The sequence below is a fragment of the Diceros bicornis genome, chromosome 1 (assembly GCF_020826845.1).
Source record: "Diceros bicornis minor isolate mBicDic1 chromosome 1, mDicBic1.mat.cur, whole genome shotgun sequence".
In the NCBI taxonomy this organism is placed as follows: domain Eukaryota; kingdom Metazoa; phylum Chordata; class Mammalia; order Perissodactyla; family Rhinocerotidae; genus Diceros; species Diceros bicornis.
The window spans coordinates 71,231,715-71,254,348 of record NC_080740.1 but is presented as its reverse complement, the minus strand read 5'-3'; the positions used below and the strand labels follow the sequence as shown (position 1 = coordinate 71,254,348).

Here is a 22,634-nt window from a genome sequence, read left to right as displayed (position 1 = left end):
AGGTAGCCATAATGACTGAGTTGTTCTCCGTTACCTGGCCCTACCTACCTTCTTGCCTCCTACAGAGCTTTCCTACACACAGTTTAAGAGAGAGAAATAGCACTGTGTTCACAAGTTAGTAAGAATGGAGAAGCACAGCAAAAAGATAGACATTCCTTGAGCTGCAGAATTAGTCACTGAACTAAATCATTGTGATTTTTCAGAGACACAGTGGGTTCTTACCCCAGAGGCTTCAGTGGGACAGAGGGAATACTTTTTCTGTCATGCCTGGAATGACTTGTAGCCTGAAGCAACAAGAAGATTGTCCTAAGCCAGGAAATGTTTAGCTCAGATTGGCTTTTGGTGGAAGTCATGTGGTCCCATGGACCACTGCTCTCCTTTTTCTTGGGGTCTGCCTCTTGGGTTATAGGAAACAACATGCAGAGAGGAAGCCAGATTTCTTACAGATAAAGAAATAACACAACCATAAATCCTTTTCTTGTCCTAGGCTGTGACCAGCTAAGAGACAAACTGAGTGACCATCAGTCCCCCGCCACACCAGCTTTCAAAAGTTTGGAGGCCTTTTTTATTTATGGACGTCTATATGAATTCTGGTGGTCTCTCTCCAGGCCCTGCCCCAAATCCAGTGTCTGGGTAAGGGCTGCTGACAGACAGATGGCCTCTGTTGAGCAAAGCCAGCAGTTGGACGACGCCAACCCTGAAGAAACTCACCCCAAAGCTTCTCAGCCAGAGCCAAGCAGGCCTCCAGAACTAGACGTGAGACTCACAGAAGAAAGTGAACACATGCTGAACGCTTGTAAGGAGCTCTTTTCAGAAAAGCACGCCAGTTTCCAAAACTCACAGAGAACCGTTGCTGAAGTCCAGGAGACCTTGGCAGAAATGATCCGCCAACACCAGAAGAGTCAACTCTGTAAATCCACAGCGAATGGTCCTGATAAGAATGCACCTGAACAAGATGCAGAACATTCCCTCTCTGGTCGTCAGAGCCAGTGGTAAGTACGGAGTCAATACAAGGTGGAATTAAAAATATCCTGCTGGATTCGCATGTAATCAGATAAAAATCAGTACATGATGAGATTGATCAGGTCACTTGGAAGCAGCATAATGGAGGCACAGGCTTTGGAATCAGATGTGGGTTCTAATCCTGCCCCTGCTGAGTGACCTCAGGCAAGATTCTTAATGTCTCTGAGCTTTAGTTCCCTCATCTATAAATGGGAGTACCAACTCCTACCTTGCTTGTTTTGAGAATTAAATGAAATCACAAATATTGTTAATCACAATAGTACAATAAAATCCTACCTTTGTGCAATAAGTAGATTCCAAAAAAAACCTCAATTATGTAAAATGGGGAGTTGCATTATTGCATCATTAATGAAAACCATTGTTTTCTAATTGTTCTATACTATCACAAAAAATACACAAAAGGGTAGTGTACAAAACTGCACACTGGACTGAGAAAATCCCAGATGATCGGAATGTTGTAGCATCCTAATCACTTCCCTTGAAAATAGGGGCCCAGTGGATAACAGGAGCCAATCACTTTGCAGCTCGCATTATTACAGGGTGCTTTGCTGTGGGCAGTTGCAGTGATTAACAATTATTGATTGGATATTATGCTGAGCGCCTTTTACCTTGATTATGTCCCCCAGCACAGGGCCTAAAACATAGTGACTAGTACAGTCAATAAACTTACAGCTATTATTACTAAGTTTAAAAATTAAAATTAAGAAGCTTTGAAGCCCTTATATTTATGCTCTAAAAATACTCCCATTGAAATCTTGAGTCAGAATTTTGAGTCTTTTCTCCAGTAAGCTACCACAGCTTTAGGGTTTGGTTTTAGTAACAAGAAAAATACTGAAAAGTTCTCTAACGCAGCGGCTCTTAACCTTTGGATCACAGGACGATTTTGAGAAGCTTAAGACACTTCCCAGAAAAATGTGTATCCATACACCCCATGGTTAGGAGCCCCACCTCTGTCTAACCATTCCCCAGAGAAATCCAGCCCCTCTTGTACTGGGCTGCAGGTTGAGTCCTCTAAAGGTCCTCAATTTTCACTGGGGCTGTGGGTCTAAGAAGTGGGGATTTGGAAAATGGTGAGGAGTAATATTACATTTTGAAAGCTTTATATCACATCACATTAAATTGCCTTCTCTTGACCTTTGTATTAATGATGGGAGGTAAAGATCCAGGTAACAAAGGAATTTTATTTATAGATAATAGAGTTGTAACCCAGGTAAGACATATGACTTATATTTTATTATTATTATTACTAGTAAAGAAGAAAAAAATGAGCCAGTTTCTTTGCCTGAATTAACCAAAAGGCTTACGGAGGCGAATGAGAGAATAGCTAAGTTTCCTGAGAGCATTAAGGTAAGATTTATAGCAGTTCATTTGATAAAATATTACTTTTTAAACTATCAGTTGACTAAACCAAATTCATTAAGGTCATCTGCTTCTCTGTTCAGTTTCTGAAATTTCTGTGCATTTGTATGTGCTTAAAAATTTAGGCTACAGTTGCCTTTGTTAGCTAAAAGGTTCTGGGAGAGTGGAATTATTGACCACAAGCAATTTTATACCTCAATCTTCAGAGAAATCCAGCAAATTTTGTAATCGAGAGGTAAAGTAAAATTAAAATTGGTACCATGTATTTTATAGCTTACAGATGGATAGGTGAATTTGGATGCGGCCCTAGTAGTAACAGAAGCATCATATTTTGAATTAATTTGAGTAGAGCTCTAGAAAAAGATTGTATCGTTTGAGAAGGACATCCCAGTAGCCATCCCACTTGTGAGTATCCTTTCTCTTTAGTCATTGTCTCATGAGAGAAGTGGCTCAGCCGTGCTGAGACTTGGAGTTAGTGGTGCCTTCTGTGCAGGTGTTGGTGGCTCTTTTGCAAATGCTTCCTTGTTCATCTTCCTGTCGTCTTTCAGACCTGGCCCTTCCCAGATGTGCTGGAGTGCTGCCTCGTCCTGCTTCACATCGGGTGCCAGCATCCTGGCTGCGTTACCCAGGAAGTGCAGCAACAGGCGCAAGCGCTCCTTCGGAAATACGGCAGCACTAAAGTTTATAAAAGACACTGCCAGACCTTCTGCACGTGAACTTGCAGGGACCTTTAAGAAATTGTGCCAAATTCAAACGGTTTGACACCTTTTACCTCTGCAGTTGCACCTCGCCAGACACTTACTCTGATCCCTAGATGTTTTTGCAGTGATCCAAATAATACAAATGAAGTTCAAGTTTCAATCAGCTCTACCCTTAGACACAGTGGACTCTGACTTTGGACTTGTGGTTTCCTACTGGAGGAAAGAGCGTGAAAAGCCAGCAGCAGTTATTCAGAACTAAGAACTAACACCTGCAGAGTGATTGTAGGCCATCTCTAAAGCCTTATGCCAGGTTTCACCCAAAGAGGAGAAACTTTTTTAATCACCCAAAGTGTTATGTTCTTAAACACAAGCTACCTTTATAAATGCTTCACCTGATCATAAACATGTCATTCTTGTTCAAGATAGAATTGCTGTATTTTATGGCTATTGGCATCATTTTTTAAATTGTTTTTGTTAGCTTGGGCTCTGCCCGTCTACTCTTTCCAAGACTGAAGTTTGAACGTGAAACAGTCCTTGCTCATCATGCTCTTTACCCTCTTACCCTCTGCCTGACCTTTAGTTCGAAAATTTCGTTTTACTGTTTCATGTAATTGCTTATTTGGACAAATCACTTACTAAGCTTTAGAAGCACAAATAACTAACTCAAATGTATCTTATCCCTTCAGTTTTACAAGAAATGATTAATGGTGATCAAAACAGCTCAGGAAGAAATTATTGTTTCAGTGGTTCTTCATCTTTTTTGGATCACAGGGCCCTTTGAAAATTAGATTAAAGCCACAGATGATGTTTGAATAAAAATGCATATTCCTAATTTTGCATATATAACTTTTGGGTCATTGCATAATGGGACCCTACATACTATTTAATTATAAATCCTTGTTCCTCCCCGCCCCCCACTAATGAAAATTCTCTTGGTCTGTTCTCTGGTTATGTAAATAGTTGAACAATCTCAGGAACAGATGATGTTTCTGTAAAATCTCAGTTGTCAAAACATAAAAATCAGACCAGTCTAGGGTGGGGTTGGGAGAGAACACTGTTTCCCAGTAATTGAACTATTTTTGGGGGCAATTCATTGTGAAGGCTTTTCTGCTTGAGTGTCCAGGTTTTTTTTCCTAGGGTTGGGGTTGTCGTAGGCAGTAATAATGAAATTAACAGGAACTGTCTAGGAAGGAAAAAAGTTTAAGAGGCAGTTTTCAAGATCTGACTTACTCGGTTGTCTTGTTTTTGTTTTTTGGTTTTTGTGTGTGTGTGTGAGGAAGATCAGCCCTGAGCTAACATCCAATGCCAATCCTCCTCTTTTTTGCTGAGGAAGACTGGCCCTGGGCTACCATCTGTGCCCACCTTCCTCTACTTTATATGGGACACCTCCACAGCATGGCTTGACAAGTGGTGCATCGGTGCATGCCCAGGATCCAAACCTGCAAACCCCGGGCCACGGAAGCCGAGCGCACGCACTTAACCGCTGCACCACGTGCCACCAGACTGGCCCCTGTTTGTTTTTTTATTAGACCTAGCTTTAGAATTTAAAAATGCTAAACCCAAGAAAGGAAATATTGTATAATTTAGATCCTCATAGTTCTTTACACAGTTAAGTGAACTCTAGGAAGAAGATGTATTGTTACTAGAGGTTAGAGAATCTTTTTGGTTGCAAAGATATAAACAGGCATGGCTAAGTTGAGAAATATACCAGTTCTACAATCTTTGCTAAAATGAACGAATGTTTCACTTGCAGAGATGGAAAAATATTTATTGCCTTCCACTTTGAGTAAAGAGCAGTATTATTAAACTAGAAATTCTAAACTCCTTTGTGATTGACCAAAACCATCACCTGTGGGTGGAGGAATGCTGCACACTCCTCAATTACTGCTTTGGTAAGAACAAGAATTACTACCTGACAACTAAGCAATAAAACTACCCAATAGCAGAAGATAACAGAAATGACACAACTCCATTTCCTCTCAAACTCCTCTTTCCAATATTATAATGTACTCAAGCTATTCTAATTTGAATCAGTGATTTTCATTTCTATCTCCTTAATTGTCACAACCACAAAGAGCCAGAGCACTGTGGAGCTGACTCAAGCTTTCCGAGTGGATAGGATATATCCCTAAGCAATGAAAGAATTATTTTTTGTCCTTTACCTCATCCAAAGTAACTTTATCTCTAATAGGTAACTATATCTCTAATACAAACCACCGTTCCATTACCCAGATGACTGCACTCCTCTCCCAATATGTCTCTCTAAATCTGCTCTCGTTACTAATTCTCCATCCTTCATATATCAACGAATATTTTTTTTTTTTTTTTTTTTTTTGTGAGGAGATCAGCCCTGAGCTAACATCCGCCAATCCTCCTCCTTTTTTTGCTGAGGAAGACGGCCCTGGGCTAACATCTGTGCCTATCTTCCTCCACTTTATATGGGACGCCGCCACAGCATGGCTTACCAAGCAGTGCGTCTGTGCACGCCCGGGATCCGAACCAGCGAACCCCGGGCCGCCACAGCGGAGCGCGCGCACTTAACCGCTTGCGCCACCGGGCCGGCCCCCGAATATTCTTTTTTTTTTAATAATTTTATTTATTTTGTTCCCCCAAAGCCCCAGTAGATAGTTGTACATCATAGTTGCACATCCTTCTAGTTGCTGTATGTGGGACGCATCCTCAGCATGGCCGGAGAAGCGGTGCGTTGGTGCGCGCCCGGGATCGGGCCGCCAACAGCGGAACGTGCACACTTAACTGCTAAGCCACGGGGCTGGCCCATCAACAAATATTCTAAATTGCACATCAAATCTGGTCAATTCCCTCTTTAAAAAATCTTTCAGTAGTTTCCCATTGCTATTGGAAAAAAGATAATTTTGAATGTGGCTTACAAGGCCCTGCCTGATTCTAGACTTTTACCTCTTGGTCTCCAACCCAGACACTCATCCTTGCTTCTAGATTCCAGCCACGCTGGTCTCTTGGCTGCTGGGACCTATCAAGTATCTCTTGTCATCTCAGGGGGTTTTGCCCATGTTGTTCCTCTGCCTGGCCCACTCTTACTCCTCTCTTAGATCTCAGCATAAATGTCCTTTCTGTAAAAAGACTATCCCTGAACGTCAACCTCAAGGCCATAAGTGTCCTGTACTTGACAGTTCACAACTTGTATTTTTGTGAATTCTTTGCCTAGCAACAGAGGTAGGTTGTAAACTCCAGTGAGGGTAGAGATTATGTCTTCCATGTGCTGTTTTATCCCTAGCATCTACTTAGTGTCTAGTAGGTGCATAATGGAAACTTATTGATGGAATAAATTAGGAAATTGAAAGAATACTCATTAATAGCTTGGACTTAAAGGACTCGCAACTGAGTTCACTCATATTAGCACTGGCAGACAACTAGGCTTGTGGCTAGTAATCAAACTTATTGGGTTAGCAGAACACTGGAATTCGAGAACGTTGGGCAGTGTATGTAGAGGGATTGATATTACACCCAGTTTGCATTCTCTTGGTTACTCTTCAGGACCATCCCTTTCTGAGGATAACCACTCACACAGCCTTACACACACTCATGTACACAAGTTCTTGCCATTTCTACTAGACTTGTGCCCCTTCTTTAGCACCACTTTATTAAATAAGCTCTTCTCTCTCCCGTGCAATGACCAGACCACCACTCAACACTGAATTCCTCAACCCTTCATCTCAACATTTCTCCTGACATGTCAGTCTGTCTGTCTTCAATTGTGGCACAGATAAATTCCCTATTTTAATCCAAGTTTGGAAAGACATCTGTGTAGGGCATGCCAAGGCATCTTGGTTCAGAATCCCTGAGCTATGCCACTTTTACCATGAATCTAAAATCTCTCTCTTCCTATATGTGAATATCCCAGTCAACATCCTAGATCTGCTCCTGGACCTGACTTCTTACAAGCCCACGTTTTTTGTGCCAATAGAAAGGAGTGGAAACAAAGTCTAAGCCAAATCTGGGATATCAGTTCAATTTGTCTAAAAGAATTCCACTAATTAACAAGCTAATCCACCATATATAATGGAGTGGCCCCAGGAAATATAATTAAAACTGATTTCCTATAAGGCCTGACAATTAGCAGGGAGTATAAAGTGAAGAGATGATTCCATTTAGACGGTTGTTCATTAAAAGACTCCTACAGGCCAGCCCAGTGGTGTAGCAGTTAAGTTTGCGTGTTCCACTTCGCCGGCCTGGGTTTCACCAGTTTGGATCCTGGGCATAGACCTACTCACCATTCATCAAGCCATGCTGAGGCGGTATCCCATATAGAAGAGCTACAACTCTACAACTAGGATACACAACTATGTACCAGGGCTTTGGGGAGAAAAAAGAAAAAAGAGGGGTTGGCAACAGATGTTAGCACAGGGCCAATCTTCCTCAAAAAAAAAAAAAAAGCTTCCTACGGAAGTGAGACATTTTGTATTTTGTATGCAAGCCAACTTGTGGAAAATGGAGACAAGAGTTTAGGGAAAGACAAGATGCTTCCATGTCACAGACAGCAAATGACCATCTTCTAGAGCCAATGATTAATAGCTATGAAAGACCAAACCTTCATGCCAGTGGTTAAAAAGAAATCTTTATTTTACAAAATTAAAAACATAAATAATATTTACAAGCATCTTAAATATCAGCTTATAATACCTGAAATTTTTGAATCATTTCAAAGTCAGTTTTCCATAAGCTTTTAAAATGTAAGACTATTCATCCACTTCAGTGAGTTACCAGTTTTCATTTCCACTACTCCAAAGGGGATTTTGGTCTTTTGAAATTAGCCACATTATATTCATTTGAAGAAAAAAAAAACTGTGTACTTTTTAAACAACTAGTTAAAAAAGAAAAATCACAGTCCTGAGCTTCCTACCCCAGTTGTGGGATATTACTCCAAGAAAACTCTATAAACCAAATTCCTTACTGCCCTGTTTACATGTAACCACTACTAACTTTTTAAAGACACTCCTGGTACTCACATTAATCCATTTCCCTAACTTCTCAGGTTTGCTGAAAGGAAAAGCAGGGAAAACAGAAGTGAGGTGGGAGAATACAGATGACCATCTGAAATCACATGACTGAAAATACAACAGACTTATGATCCAAAAATCTGATTCTACTAATTTCCTTCAGGATCAAATCCAGGCTCTTTTATTATATGAAAACTTTAAATGATGCACATGTGACAGCAAATCTCAGTGGCACAGTGGAACATAGACTTAAAGACACTTAAGTGGTTAACTTAATACCCATTCTGGAGTTCCTCATGAATGAAGGGGAGACAGATTCAGTATTTTGTTTTTTAAGAAAAATTTTCATTATCTGGTCTTCAAATTTTAGCACTGAGTAATTCATTTCCATATAACAGTACCTAAAAACAGACTAACAAAGTGTGAGGAAAGCAAACGCCCTCGAGAAGGGTCAAAAAAAGGCAAGGAAGGAAGGGAAAGACTCAACATCTATAACCCACTTCCCAAGAACACCATTTTGTTCCACTTTCCCCAGAAGCCCTCAGCTCAGCTGAGAATCATAGCAAGAAGTCTTCATCCTCAGAGATTAGCAAAAAATTTAAAAGAAAAAGAATAACAACAGGTAAGAGTTATATACATTATACTAGTTTGTCTCTCACTGGTCCTGGATATTTAAAAAGGTGTCAAATGCGCCATGGATGCTGGTGGCAGGAGGCAACCGGAGAGGAGAGGCTTGGGGATGAGGAATAGGGAAGACTCGTTTACAAATTCAGAGCAAACTCCCCTCTTCTGGATCTAAAATAAAGACATCTTTTGTCTTCAGTAAAACAAAAGTCTTTCTGCTCAATGCAGATGGTAGGTACAGTTTGCTCACAAGAAGCACTTTCTCTTGGGGAGGAAGGTAAGTATACACAGCACAGTAAGCACCACTCTGGATCGGGCCGATCCTACAGAGCCTGCCGCCATCACTGCTGCATGTTGTTGATGATCGCCAGGATGCTCATCTTCTCTTGGGCAGAGTCCACATCCTCATTCTGCTTCTGAGCCACTCCTGTGCCTAGGCCATAGAGCCGCCCACAGTACTTGGCATCATCAATACTGTCCTCAAAAAACAACTGCAGAATAAGACAGAGAACTCGTGGTGAGAATTATGTCACGAGTCATGCCAAGTCTCAACACTACCACATCAGCACCTACCAGCTCTCTTAAAGCCCTGAAAATCTAGCCAACTAGAAACTAACTTCATAAAGAAAAGCTCCAAACCTTTCAGATACACTCTTTTCATGCTTCTTTCTCTAAATATAGGCTCCCTTTTCTGAACAGACTTCTGCTTTCCATGAGTTCTTTTGCTGCCAGGATCCCTGTGCTGCTTGGTACCATCGCTCCCATCTCCTCCCTTCTCTGTAACAGGCAGTGCAAAAAGCTTGGGCTCTAGACTCACACAGACTCACTGTGTGACCTTAGGAAAGTCACTTCAACTCTCCTTAAAGCCATGGTTCCCTATCTATAAAATGGAGTAATAACAGGTTATTATGAGTGAGATCATGGACATTAGTCACTTACAGCAGGGTATCTCAACCTCGGCACTCCTGGGCAGGAAAATTCTTTGCTGGGGAACTGAGGGGGCTTGTCCAGTAGACTGCAGTACCCTAGGACGTTTAGCAGCATCCCTGGCCAGGAGCACAACCGCCCTACTCCCGGGTTGTGACAACCAAAAATGTCTCCAGACATTGTCAAAAGTACCTCAGGGGGCAAAATCAGGAAGCATGATGCCATCAGCTTTGTTCTTCTTTCTCAAGATTGCTTTGGCTATTTGGGGTCTTTTGTGTTTCTATACCAATTTTAGGATTGTCTATGTGAAAAATGCCATTGGAATTTTAATAGGAATTGCACTGAATGTGCAGGTTGCTTTGGGTGGTATGGACACTTCAACAATATTATTTCTTCCAATCCATGCGCACAGAATATTTTCCCATTTATTTGTGTCTTCTTCAGTTTCTTTCATCATGTTTTACAGTTTTTAGTGTATAGGTCTTTCACCTCCTTGGTTAAATTTATTCTTAGGTATTTTATTCTTTTTGATGCAATTGTAAATGGGATTTTCTCAATTTCTCTTTCTCATAGTTTGTTATTAGTATACAGAAACGCATCAGATTTTTGTATACTGATTTTGTATTCTGCCACTTGACTGAATTCATTTATTAGTTCTAACAGTTTTTTGGTGGATTCTGTAGGGTTTTCCATATATAATATCATGTCATCTGCAAACAGTGACTTTTACTTCCTCCTTTCTGATTTGGATGCCTTTTCTTTTTTTTGCCTAATTGCTGTGGCTAGGACTTCTGATACCATGTTGAATAAAAGTGGCAAGAGTAGGAATCTTTGTCTTGTTCCTGATCTTAGAGGAAAAGCTTTCAGCTTTTCACCATTGAGTATGTTGGCTGAGGAATATTTGATAATTAACAGAACTTAGCATAAAATAAGTGGGTAGTATAACAAATGTGTTCATATTATAGAAATCAGAATAAAAGCAAATAATTGCAAGGATTAGAGCTGCCAGGAACACCAAGTACACTTCTAAACTTGCACATGCTGAGTGGCCTCCATTTCAGAATGCTGCTTTGCCTCTCAAACTACATTTAATATATTGAACATCATAACAAACAAAAAAAAAATCCAACTGCTTTCAAGGTAGTCAACAACTTCCAAAAGAAACTATAAATTTTCAACAAACCTCAGCCCATAAAGATCACCCACCTCGTTAGCCTTACCTCTTTCATCCTGAAGAATGCCATTCCCGTCAGCAGCGAGTCTGAGCCTGCCTGGTGCTGCCTTCCAATTCTCTGCAAATCCAACTGATCAGCAACTTCCTGAAGACCTCCCTGGAGACGTAAGAAAAACAAAGATAATATTACAGACCCAACACTCCTCTGTTGGAGTCAACTGAGTCCATTCTTGAGTTTACTGCTTTTAGTGACAAGAAGTGGAACAGGTCATTTACTTAACAGGCCTTATCCCGGCAGTATCCTCTTTTTAGCCCTCCAAATGATACACTGTGTTATATTCCACTTTTCACTCCCTTCTTTTCTATATCATTAATTTTGTCAGATCTCTACCCGTTAAAGTCCTAACTGCTGTAAAACAAGGTTGAGGAAATAGCAAATGCCAATCCAATTCTAAACAGCAAACCTCTTATGTCAACAATTTAAGAGGGTAGTGAGCTCTTAAACTGTCTAGGATTAAGAACCCCTCTCAGAGTCTAGTACACTACAGACCCCATCCCTAACAAACTGCACATACACCTCATGTTGTCAACTGGGGTTCATGGGCCCTAAGGGAAGAACGCCTGCCTTAAGATGAGAGAAGCAGAGGGCTCCCTTCATACCCAGTTTAAAGACAGTTACCACACAAATCCTTGTGCCAATCAGCTCTATATACACCTTGTCTAGCACAATGTTGGCACCTAGCAGGCACTCAAGAACACATGCTGAACAAATAGCAATAAAGCAAAATAACAAGTCTTTTTTTCTCTTTTTGTCATTGTTACTAACATTAGGAAAAATATTGTATACCTTAAGATTTTTGCAACTCTTCATCAGGTATTTCACATCATAAATGGATGGGAAGAAAAGGTTCAGAATGTGAAAGAATTCATGCTCCTCTTCTGGCAAACGAGAATCTGTAAGTAACTTTACCATGTAGCCAAAATCATAGCCACTACAAGGAGAGAATGAGGCACTGAGGTGAAAAAGCAGCAGTTATTAGGCCCCAGCATTCAACCGCTTTATTTCTCAAAGCTTTGATGCTACCTCGCGTTAGGAACTTTCAGTCTTCCAAAGTAGTTTATCCTACTGAAATCTGAACTTTTCATTAAATAACATACCAACATAACAGACCAATATGAGAGATATACAAGATATATAAGAGAACTCGAAGGTTTGTAAATGTCAGTTTTATTCATCAAAAATTCAAAAGTACTTGAAAAGGTAAAATAACATCTCCTAAGGTGAATCTGGCTTTTGAGTACCTGGGAAACACCAGGCATTCATTTAAAAGACAAGAAAAAGATGACGAACTGCTTCCCTCTTTCCACTTGGAATACACCCACGGACAGCCACATGACAGAGCCCAATACTGTGTGAAACAAACCAGTATGAGCTCCCAAGTGTTTTTTGAAAAACTGAAACACAAGCAACAGTTACCATTTCAACTTCTTAACTGCTACTGACTAAGAGAAGGGAGCCAATAGGACTGCAAGAATGACGTAAGAATCTCTCTTATTCCCAAAGCAAGAGAGAGAGACATTCTCCGGTACTGACCTGTGAAATGAAAGCCATTTGACGTTGTCACAGAGAACTACCCCTGATGTCATAAGCAGCTCTGCAAAGTGCAATGTGTCAATCCCTTCCTCTTCATGCTTCTGAAACTGCAGTCCTGAGTTAGCAAGGAGATCTATGGAATCCTGGGAGTACATATCCTCTCTAAAAAAGAAGGTATTCACTTCTTAGCTGATAGTAAATAATGTAACAGAAGTAGTGGGCAACAATATTACCATCACCTTATAATTATAGAACAAGTATTCTTGAAATGCTTTCATAATTCAACAATAAACCAATTCGTTCTCTCCAGTATTCCAGCAAGCATACAAAGCAGATAATCTTATCTCTGTGACAGAGAGAAAAATGGGATTTTCCCCCACAAAAATAAATTTCCTAATTATAAAAGATCCACATTTTCTCATTGTTTAAAGAAAAAAGAAATCAACCAATATAAAAATATTTAAAATAGCAGAAAATGAAAAAAAATTAATGTTCTTATAATGCTGCTCCATGGAAATAACTGTTAACAACTTGGTTTATATATCATCGCAGACTATTTTCTCTACCTACACATACACAGCTCCATCCCTACGTCTATATTTCATAGACCATCTTTCAAAATCAATACCAATAGATATACCACATCCTTTGTAACTCTGGCATAATATTCCACTGTAAAGATATATCCATTAATTTAAACACAGGAATATTTATAATACCACATAATCCAAAATAGTGAAATAACTCTTTTTTCCATTTTAAACAGCCTTAGTGAGATATAATTCACATACTAAACAATTCACACATTTAAAATATACAATTCAATAGCTTTTAGTATATTGACAGAGTTGCAACCACCATCACAATCAATTATAAACCATTTCATCACCCCAAAAAGAAACCCGTACCCATTAAGCAATCACTCCCCATTACCCCATAATCCACCCTATAGATTTGCCTATTTTGGACATTCCATATAAATAAAATCATCCAATATGTGGGCCTTTGTGTCTGGCTTCTTTCCCTTAGCATGTTTTCAAAGTTCATCCATGTATAACATTTATCAGTCCTTCATTCCTTTTTAGTGCCCAGTAATTCTCCATTGTGTGGCTATACCACATTTACTTTATCCATTCATCAGATCACGAACATTTGGATTGTTTCCACTCTGGGGCCCTTACAAATAGTGCTGCTATGAACGTTCATGCACAAGTTTTTACATGGATGTATGTTTTTATTTCTCTTGGGTATATGCCCAGGAGTGGGACTTCTGATTCATATGGTATGTTTAACCTTTTGAGCAACTGCCAAACTGTTTTCCAAAGAGGCTGCACCATTTTACATTTCCAATAGCAATGTCTAAGGGTTCTAATTTCTCCACATCCTCACCATGTTATCGTCTTTTTGATTATAGCCACCTACTGGGTCTGAAGTGGTATTTTGTGGTTTTGATTTGCATTTCCCTAATGACATGATGGTGAGCATCTTTTCATGGGCTTATTAGCCATTTATGTATCTTCTTTGGAAAAATGTCTATTCAGATCTTTTGCCCATTTTTGACTGGATTATTTGTCCTTTTATTGTTGACTTGTAAGAGTCCTTTAAGAGGGACTCTACTTTCTGAGATTCCTTATCCCATCCTCTGCTTCATTGCTCCATCCAACCCTTACCTGGATTCGGTGGAAACACAACTTAAAATTAATAAAATCAGTTAGAAATTACAGTCTGCATAAATGTAGCAGGCCTAAGAATAACTCTGAGAAGTGTCTCAGACACTTACGTAAGGTTGAATTTGAAGTTGAACTGCCAAGTGTTGATTCCAGAAGGATATTCTCCCTTCTCGTTCGTGAATGTAAGGCCCAGCTGGATAATTTTTAAAAGGTCAACATTGCACCGTAAAAGCTGATACTGGTAATCTATGGAACTACGAAATTCGCCAATTGGTCGCACAACAACCCCTGGAAATTCTGTGTCCTGGAAAGGGAAGAAGCCTCTCATCATAAGGTTTCACCAAACAGTGGATGCTGAATTGATCATTCACAAATAAAATTTTTACCTTAATTTACAAAAGTATGTGACAAGCCTCAAGCTTGGACACAAAAATCTATCTTAAAATCCTGATCTTGTTGACACAGGAGCACTAAAATCGTGAAGCTTTGCATAACAACTTGGAGATCCTAAGCAGGATGTGAACAGAAGTACTTGACTGACTATAGGTAGATAAACAGTCAATTAAGAACATTCTAGGTTGAGAATAATATATGAATAAAAATACAGGGAAGTGAAACAGCCATTCAGAAAAAAACAAATAGCCACGTTTAGCTTGAGCAAAACGACTGGAACAAGATCACAGAGAGTACTAAATACAGGCGAAACACTTAACCGTATAATCTCTACAGCAGGAGTCACAAACTCCAGGCAGCTCATGTAAAGGAGTAAAAGCAGACTGGGGATGAAAATGGTTATGAGTAATGGGGACTGGAGCAAACCAGAACTGAAAGAGGCCTTTGAAATCACCATGATACGTATCTCCCTCCAGCCACTCAATGTCAGACAGGAATGTGGACCCTATATTGCCAGATGTTCCTATTTTTTCCAGAGATGCCAGAAAGCTGGAAGTTAAGTGAGATCTCTTGATTTTTAAATGCTGGCAACTAATTTTAAAAAATCGTTTTAAACACCACACAAATTCACCAAATCTGCAGGACAGATGTACCCTATGGGCTGACAGAATTTCTGCTTTAAAAACTTTCTAACACAGAATAACAATACAAAAAAAATCTAAGATACTAGAGGTTACATCCTTCTCAGACACACGGGCTACCTTGATGTTTCATAAAAGCAATACAATTTTCCATCATATTGAATTTACCATGGCTTTGGTGTAATCATTTCTTTCAAAATCTCACATTAAATATTCCCTGAGTCTATACCAGAAGGTGAGTCAAATAGAGTAGAGCTCTTTACCATGGCAATGTAACTGTAACTGAGCACAATTTCTCGGATCTTCCTCATCTCTTCTTCTAGATTGCTGGCCCAGACTTCACAGATAACCTGGCTATTCTCCACAAGTGCTGCAGGCATCCTGAAGAAACTTGAAAAGTTGCTTTCAGTTGACTATGTTAGAGGGCAAGCCAATGGTTGATCTGATCTAGATTCAAAAACACATTTTGAAATCACATAAATTTACACCTTGGCATAAGATGTCAACCAAAAAAAGATATCAAAACAATATTTTACTATCACTTCACCAGTTTAACCTAAAACATTAAATCTATTATATTTATTCTCCATTTTACATGACGGGGAAACTTGCTTTTGTCAAGACACACTCCCTCTCTCTCTCTCTCTCTCTCCCCCTCTCTCAGTTCTTTAACCTGAAGAAACTAAAATTACTTGAGAAACCTGAAGAATCTTTTGTCCAAGGTGCCCTTAAGCACAGAAGTAAAACCACCACCTTAAATTATTTTTTAGCCCTCTCCAGACTACCTACAGACTAAGAGTCCCCCGTGACCACAAACATGCCCTTATCTGTGACTTTCACATCACTTTGCACAGAGACCAAATGACAGAAACATTTCTAAGGTAATCACTTCAGCCAGTTTAAATGTATCTGGGATCTCGGAAAGCCTAAAAGAATGTCTACCTAAACTCCCACACTTAAAGTCTTTACACCCATATGATGAATATGGGCATGGGACTCCCCTCTAACCCCCAAAAGAGGAAATTCTTTTTACCCTCCAAATCCAAGTGTCAAATACAACTAGAAGCAATTAACTAACTTAATATAGGGCCTCTTTAGATTTGTGCAAACAGATCATGAAGTGAGGAATTTGAGTGGTAAAAGCTAATCCCACTTGCTAATTTCAACCTTTAATGAGAGTGAAAATATGAATTTGACTTCTTAATGTCTACTTTTAAACACATAATATTGTAAAGAAACCAAGTAGCAATTCAACAATAAAGACAGAGAAGATGGCAGGTATAAGTAATTCAACCAAAAACAGAATGATTTATGGTGTATATTCTGGCAGAAAACTGGGGAGAGGACAGTATTCTGTAAGATAAAACTCAACATGGTTCAGTCTCAGAGTAACGCTGTTAGCACAGCAAACTCAACATCAGATGCTTAGTTACAAAAGGAACTTATCATAAGGGCATTTACTTAAAAGGCAACCCCACCACATGGATCCTCAACATAACGTAAGAGTGGGCTCCAGCGTAGAGATTCAGGGGGAAATTCCTAGAAACAGTAAACGAACGTGAGTGATTTCCAAAGGAGAGAGCAGGGAAAATTTTGGCTTCCTACTTTCAAGCTAGGTAGGCGCAACAATAAGAATCTGGAACAAAAAATTGGTATTCTCAAGTGTCATCATGTCTCTGAGAAACCAATCTGTTAGTTTGTCAGCAACCCTTGAAGATTCCATTTATTCAAGGCACCCTACACTTTGACAGATGTTTCTCTAAAATTATAGTAGACTTACTACAATTGCTGTGAAACTTAAGTAGAGTGTGATATCTTCCTAACAAATATGTGTAGACACCTCTTAAAGGGAGAATCCATTTCTTCTCCTTTTCATTCTGTACACAATGGGCATGAATTAAAGCCCTGCAGGGCCGACCCCATGGCTTAGCGGTTAAGTGCACACGCTCTGCTACTGGCGGCCCGGGTTCAGATCCCGGGCGCGCGGCGACGCATGCTGAGGTCGCGTCCCACATACAGCAACTAGAAGGATGTGCAACTGTGACATACAACTATCTACTGGGGCTTTGGGGAAGAAAAAAAAGGAGGAGGATTGGCAATAGATGTTAGCTCAGAGCCGGCCTTCCTCAGCAAAAAGAGGAGGATTAGCATGGATGTTAGCTCAGTGCTGATCTTCCTCAAAAAAAAAAAAAAAAGTAAAGCCTTGCAGATGAACAAATAAAAGACATCAGAAGCAGGCAGAAGTTCAGGCTGAATGTGGAGTAAATTCCACTATCTGACCATAATTAAGAAAATGTTGGGACTCAGAATTTTAGATTCTCAACTGTGCTTAAGGTTTTCCCCTGCAAAACAGCTTAAACCCATTTCTGTGCCCATTCATGTTAAATCCATGCCACTTCACTTTCTTATTTCCCTAACTGAAACAACGCACTTCCTTTTTGGTGTCATTTCAAACACAACCATAAACTACTTTAGGGGAAGTGGGTATCACTTGTGGAGACAGAGACGTTTCCATAAAAGCAAAAGCAAAAAAGGGGACCCAAGCAAAAAATGCCTTTGGCCTCCAAGCAGCGAAGCAGGTTAAAAAGAGGACAATTAGGTATTGACATTAAACCCTTATAACCAGGCTCCTCAGCTAAGAAGCTCTTAAGGCTGTGTCAAAAGAACTCAGGAAACAATATGAAGAGGCTCCCTCTGGTCAAAGAAAAGACAATATGAACATCATTATGGATAATGGCTGCAATGTACTAAAACTTCTCAGATAGGTTTAAATCCATGAGTTCATAATGAACTAGGAAAATAAACTTAATTGGTCACCACTGGAGAATATTAGCCAATCAACTTATTTTTTAAAATATGTATCTTGCCTTTCCTATATAAACTGTGCCTCAAAGTAACCAAATAGCTGAGGGACAAGTTTCTCTTTATAGAAGTAATACAAGTAACAAATGAATACAGAATAATAGAATATCACCATTTTGTAACTCCTAATGAATTTATAGATTTGGGCAATAATCATAACAGCATTTATACAGAATATCCAGAAAAGGCAAATCTATAAAGACCGAAAGTACACTAAGGTGGGATGGGGATTAACTGTAAATGGGCATGAGGTATCTTACCGAGGTGATGGAAATGTTCCCAAACTCAATTACAATGAAGACTGCACTGAACTCAGTAAATTGACTAAGAATCATTGAACTCTACATTAAAAAGGGTGAATTTTATAATATATAAATTATACCTCAATAAAGTTGTTAAAATAATCACAATGGCTATTATCACAAAAAAAGACTAGTTATTATGTACCTCTTGAGAGAACACATCTCCACTATGAGTCTTGCCAAAAAAAATCTAACTTAAATCTGACCACATCTCAGAAATGCAACCAGCAAAAGCTATAAACTATTGTGGGAAACTACAGAACCCAGCTTCTTCAACAAATAAATTGCAAGAAATAAAAGACTCTCAGGAGACATAACAACCAATCAAAAAGTGCAGACCTTAGTTGGATCCTGCTTTAAAAAGTTAGGGAAAAAAAAACTATGACTTTTTTTTTTTTTTTTTTTTTTTGCTGAGGAAGATTTGCCCTGAGCTAACATCTGTTGCCAACCCTCCTCTGTTTTTGCTTGAGGAAGACTGTCCCTGAGCTAACATCCATGCCAATCTTCCTCTATTTTGTATGTGGGTTGTCACCACAGCATGGCTGATGAGTGGTGTAGGTCCACATCCAGGATCCAAACCTGCAAACCCAGGCCGCCAAAGCAGAGCGTGCTGAACCCAATCGCTATGCCATAGGACCAGCCCCACTATGACTTTTGAGACAAGCAGAAGTCTGAACAACGAATGGCTGGTTTTGGGTTTTTGTCGGGGTTTTTTTTGTCTTTTCTGCTTTTTTTTGGTGTTATAATATATTGCAATTATGATTTTTAAAAGAGAGTCCCTGAGCCAGCCCTGATGGCCTAGCAGTTAAAGTTCAGCGTGCTCCGCTTCCGTGGCCTGGGTTCGGTTCCCAGGAGCAGAACCACACCACTTGTCTGTCAGTAGCCATGTTGTGGCGGCAGCTCACATAGAACCAGAAGAACTTACAACTATACACAACTATGTACTGGGGTTTTGCAGGGGAGAAAAGGAAGAAAAAAAGGAGGAAGACTGGCAACAGACGTTAGCTTAGGGTGAATCTTCCCCTGCAAAAAAATTAATTAATTAAAGAAAAGAGAGTCCTTATGTTTTAGAGATAATGCAAAATACTTATAGGTGATATGATATGAAATGTGGGGTTTTGCTTCAAAATAACAGTAGACAAAACTCCTCACAACTTTGTACAGTGTTATCTTCCTCCACATTTTACTGAAACTGAAATTCAGAGACATTAATTTAAAAAGGCAATATCATGACTTTCATTTCCAAGAGAATTTTTTTTAAAAAGCCAACCACTGTTACAAAGCTAACGATTGTTATACATATCTGACAAATGGGGAATGCAAAAGCAGACCACTGGCAAAAATATATGACATTCTTGCACCAAATCCTTATCTAGGAAAATCGTGAGGAAATAAACAATAGCTTGCAAGCCCCTAAATGTAGTGCCACTCAGGAACTAAAGAGGACACACCTTATGTACATTTAACTTAGCATAAATTACTGGATATGCTAGCCAAAAAAGAGAGAGAAGTAATAATAATAATGCTGGCAATTCTGCCTGCCGCTTTCCACTCAGTGAGCACATACTCCAGAGCGAGCCTAAGATGGGAACCAAAAACATACTGTTCCCCTTGGTTCCTCTTCCTCCTCTGAAGCCTCTCAGTGCCAGCATCTCATAGTGCACTTCATTGTGTGGCATGACTCTACCCCATTCAAATATGTTTATTTCTTCAACACAGCCCCTAAAAGTAACCGAATTACCCTATCTGAGTTACAACCAAAGAAACAGTGCGAAGTTTCAAAGCTCAAGGAAAAACTGACTATGCTGGATTTACTGAGAAACAGAATGGCCTTCTCCAACTTTGCACCTTCCTAAGGAATTTTTAAGGATAATTTTGATCGCATGCAATGTTTGCCTCACAGGTTGACTTTAAAACTTGACTCCACATGAGCTACCCCACGCTATAAAAACTTGACTCGCATATAAGCTACTCTACTCCATATGAAAGCACAACACAAGCCATAAACGATACTTGTAGTTTCCCAGTAGTACGAGACTGTGCAAGAAGCTGTCTCTCTTGTATGTGTATGAGAATACACATACACACACACAGTAGTACGAGACTGTGCAAGAAGGAAAGCTCTCTCTCTCGCTCTCATTCTCATACACATATACACACACACACCCCTACGAATTACGGAGGTCCCTGGCAATCTGTTCAGAACGCTCCTGATGACCTAGAAACTTTTCCAAAACAAAGCTCCTTATTTACCCTGAAGAGCAACTAGTGATAAAGCCACTCGAAAGTGTTCTCTGCAAGCAATCCAGGGTGCCTGGCCTGACTTGGGGAAAGAATGTGTTGTTTTTCTGGTTCTGTTTTGTGTAAGCCTAAGTATGCAAGGGCACAATAAACATCACTTCCCCATTCTAGAGGACTGAACAAAGGCTTTGCTGCGAGGGGATAAGATGAAAAAGTAAGCAGCAGCGCGTCAGAAGAAACGGCAGCTGCTTGAAAGAGGGTCCCCTCGCTACACGGCAGGCGGGCCCCGGCCGCCGTCCTCCCCTCCCTCCAAAACACAGCGTCCGAAGACACTACCCCGGACTGAACCACAGTCCAACCAGTTCTTAGAACCACCCACGTGGCCCAGCCTTGTGAGCTGGCTCCTAAAGAGCAACGGTGCTGTTTATAAACCCACAAAACAGCAAGGAAAAGTTGTGGGGCCTCAAGAACCAAGGAGGGGGAGGCCCGCGAGGTTCCAAATTCAGGTCCTCGCTCTCCCTCACGGTCTCCCGCCATCCTTCTGTTCCCGTTCTGGATCACGCTCCCACTTCAAACCACACTCGTTCCTCCCCTCCTCCTAACCACCCTTCTTTCGTTCTTTTTTCCTTTTTTGTAAAGCAAAGATATTAAAATATCACGCATTAGGGCCCGACAGACGTAAATTCGAAGCCAGGCCACCGATTAGCTGTGAGGCTTTGCCTAAGTTACTTAACCTCTCTCGTACCTCAGTTTTCCTATCTTGTAAAATGAGTTTCACAGTATACACCTCGGAGGATCGCAGTCGAGGTTGAACAGAAGGCTGCATATAAGGTGCTTTGTAAAGTCCTGGCACATATCACTAGAATATTATTATCGTGTGGTGGTGGTCGTTATTACTACTACTATTCGATGGACCTCTTTCCCTTCCCACACACCCTGCCCCTCCCGCACGCTCCCACCCCCCTTCCTCCCGCAGGCCCCGATGGCCTCCCACACTCTCATCTCACGCTCCTCTCTTTGGTAAGCGCGGCCCGCTTACCCTGACCGGCAGGGCCCGCGAACCGCGGGCTGACGGGCGACTCCCGAGCAGCTGCAGCAACAGCCCCTAATCCAGCGCTCCCCTCCTGCCCCGGATCTGCTCCTAGCACCGAGCGGGCCAACGAGATGGGCGCCCTGGTGCCCTGAGCGGCCTTACGCACAGCCCACCAAACAATCTGGCCCGCACCTCTCTATCCACCCAAGCCTCCCGACTCGCCTGCTCCCTTCGCAACACTCCAGACGCGCGCGCGCCTGAGCATGCCCGCTCCTCCCCTTCTGCGCGCCCCGGCGATTCCGTACGTGTTCGACCAGCCCTTGAGCTCGCGGGAGCAATTGCGCAGGCGCAAAACCAAGCGGGCGCCGCGAAAACGACGGGGCGGGGCAGCCTCGGAGGACGCCTGAGGAACACAGCCCTCCCTAGGCTTCCGCGCGGTTAGTTGCGCTGGCTCAATTCAGTCAAGATCGCTACCCCTCCATGTCGGTCCTCCTTCCGCGCGCCAGGGAAGGGGCGTAGTCTAGAACTAGGCTCCCCTCGGGTGGGCGTGGCCTAGGCACACGAAAGGCCGAGGAAAGGGCGTGGCCCGTCTGACCGAATCTCCCAAATTACAACGCTGCCTCCTCCCTACTTTGAAGGACCGTTAAAATCCTTGGCAGGAGCGGACTTAGGGGGAGAGCCTGACCCCTTCCTTCTATACTACTGCGGCCCCTGGGCCCCTCATTTACAAAACATCTACCTCACGGCTTCCTTTCTGGCAAATAATTAGTTGGGAGTGGGGCAGCACCCCAAACCGAGTCTGAGCAACGTCCGCCAAGGCCCGCCTCCCTCCTCCCCGCCTCCCAGAGCCGGGCGAGCAGCGTTACCATAGCAGCCGGCCTGCCTGGGCCCGCTAGAGTTACACGGAAGGCGCGGTCTCACCGGGGGGCAGCGCCCGGCCAGCGCAGGCGGAGCCAGGCCTGGCGGCCTCTAAGCAAGGTCGCAGGTTTTCGTTGCGAGGGTACTGGGGCCCAGGCCTAGCCTAGGAGGTCCCCGAGGCCCCCACCCGCCCCTTAATTCTCTGTGAATCTGTTTGGAAAGAGGGTTCTTTGCCAGCGCCTGTTCTTGGCGGCGT

At 41.5% G+C, this 22,634-nt stretch overlaps 2 protein-coding genes across 5 annotated transcripts in view; one reads left to right on the top strand and one right to left on the bottom strand.

Moving 5' to 3' along the window:
* The window catches only part of GEMIN5 (gem nuclear organelle associated protein 5), a 39,352-nt gene extending 35,833 nt beyond the window's left edge, over nucleotides 1-3,519 (top strand). For all 4 annotated transcript variants that reach the window (XM_058544626.1, XM_058544633.1, XM_058544621.1 and 1 more), the window contains exons 26-28: nucleotides 488-992; nucleotides 2,274-2,370; nucleotides 2,931-3,519. In XM_058544626.1, the coding sequence (XP_058400609.1) occupies nucleotides 488-992; nucleotides 2,274-2,370; nucleotides 2,931-3,098 (770 nt within the window). In that variant the 3' untranslated portion in view covers nucleotides 3,099-3,519. The remainder of the gene's footprint in view (nucleotides 1-487; nucleotides 993-2,273; nucleotides 2,371-2,930) is intronic.
* A 4,136-nt stretch (nucleotides 3,520-7,655) lies between these two features.
* CNOT8 (CCR4-NOT transcription complex subunit 8) lies at nucleotides 7,656-21,632 on the bottom strand. The gene is made up of 7 exons (XM_058544700.1): nucleotides 21,527-21,632; nucleotides 15,346-15,529; nucleotides 14,159-14,352; nucleotides 12,379-12,540; nucleotides 11,632-11,776; nucleotides 10,831-10,941; nucleotides 7,656-9,174 (listed from the first exon to the last, which is right to left on the bottom strand). The coding sequence occupies exons 2-7, from the start codon at nucleotides 15,460-15,462 to the stop codon at nucleotides 9,025-9,027; spliced, it is 879 nt and encodes a 292-aa protein (XP_058400683.1). The 5' UTR covers nucleotides 15,463-15,529; nucleotides 21,527-21,632; the 3' UTR covers nucleotides 7,656-9,024.
* Between the last annotated feature and the right edge of the window lie 1,002 nt (nucleotides 21,633-22,634).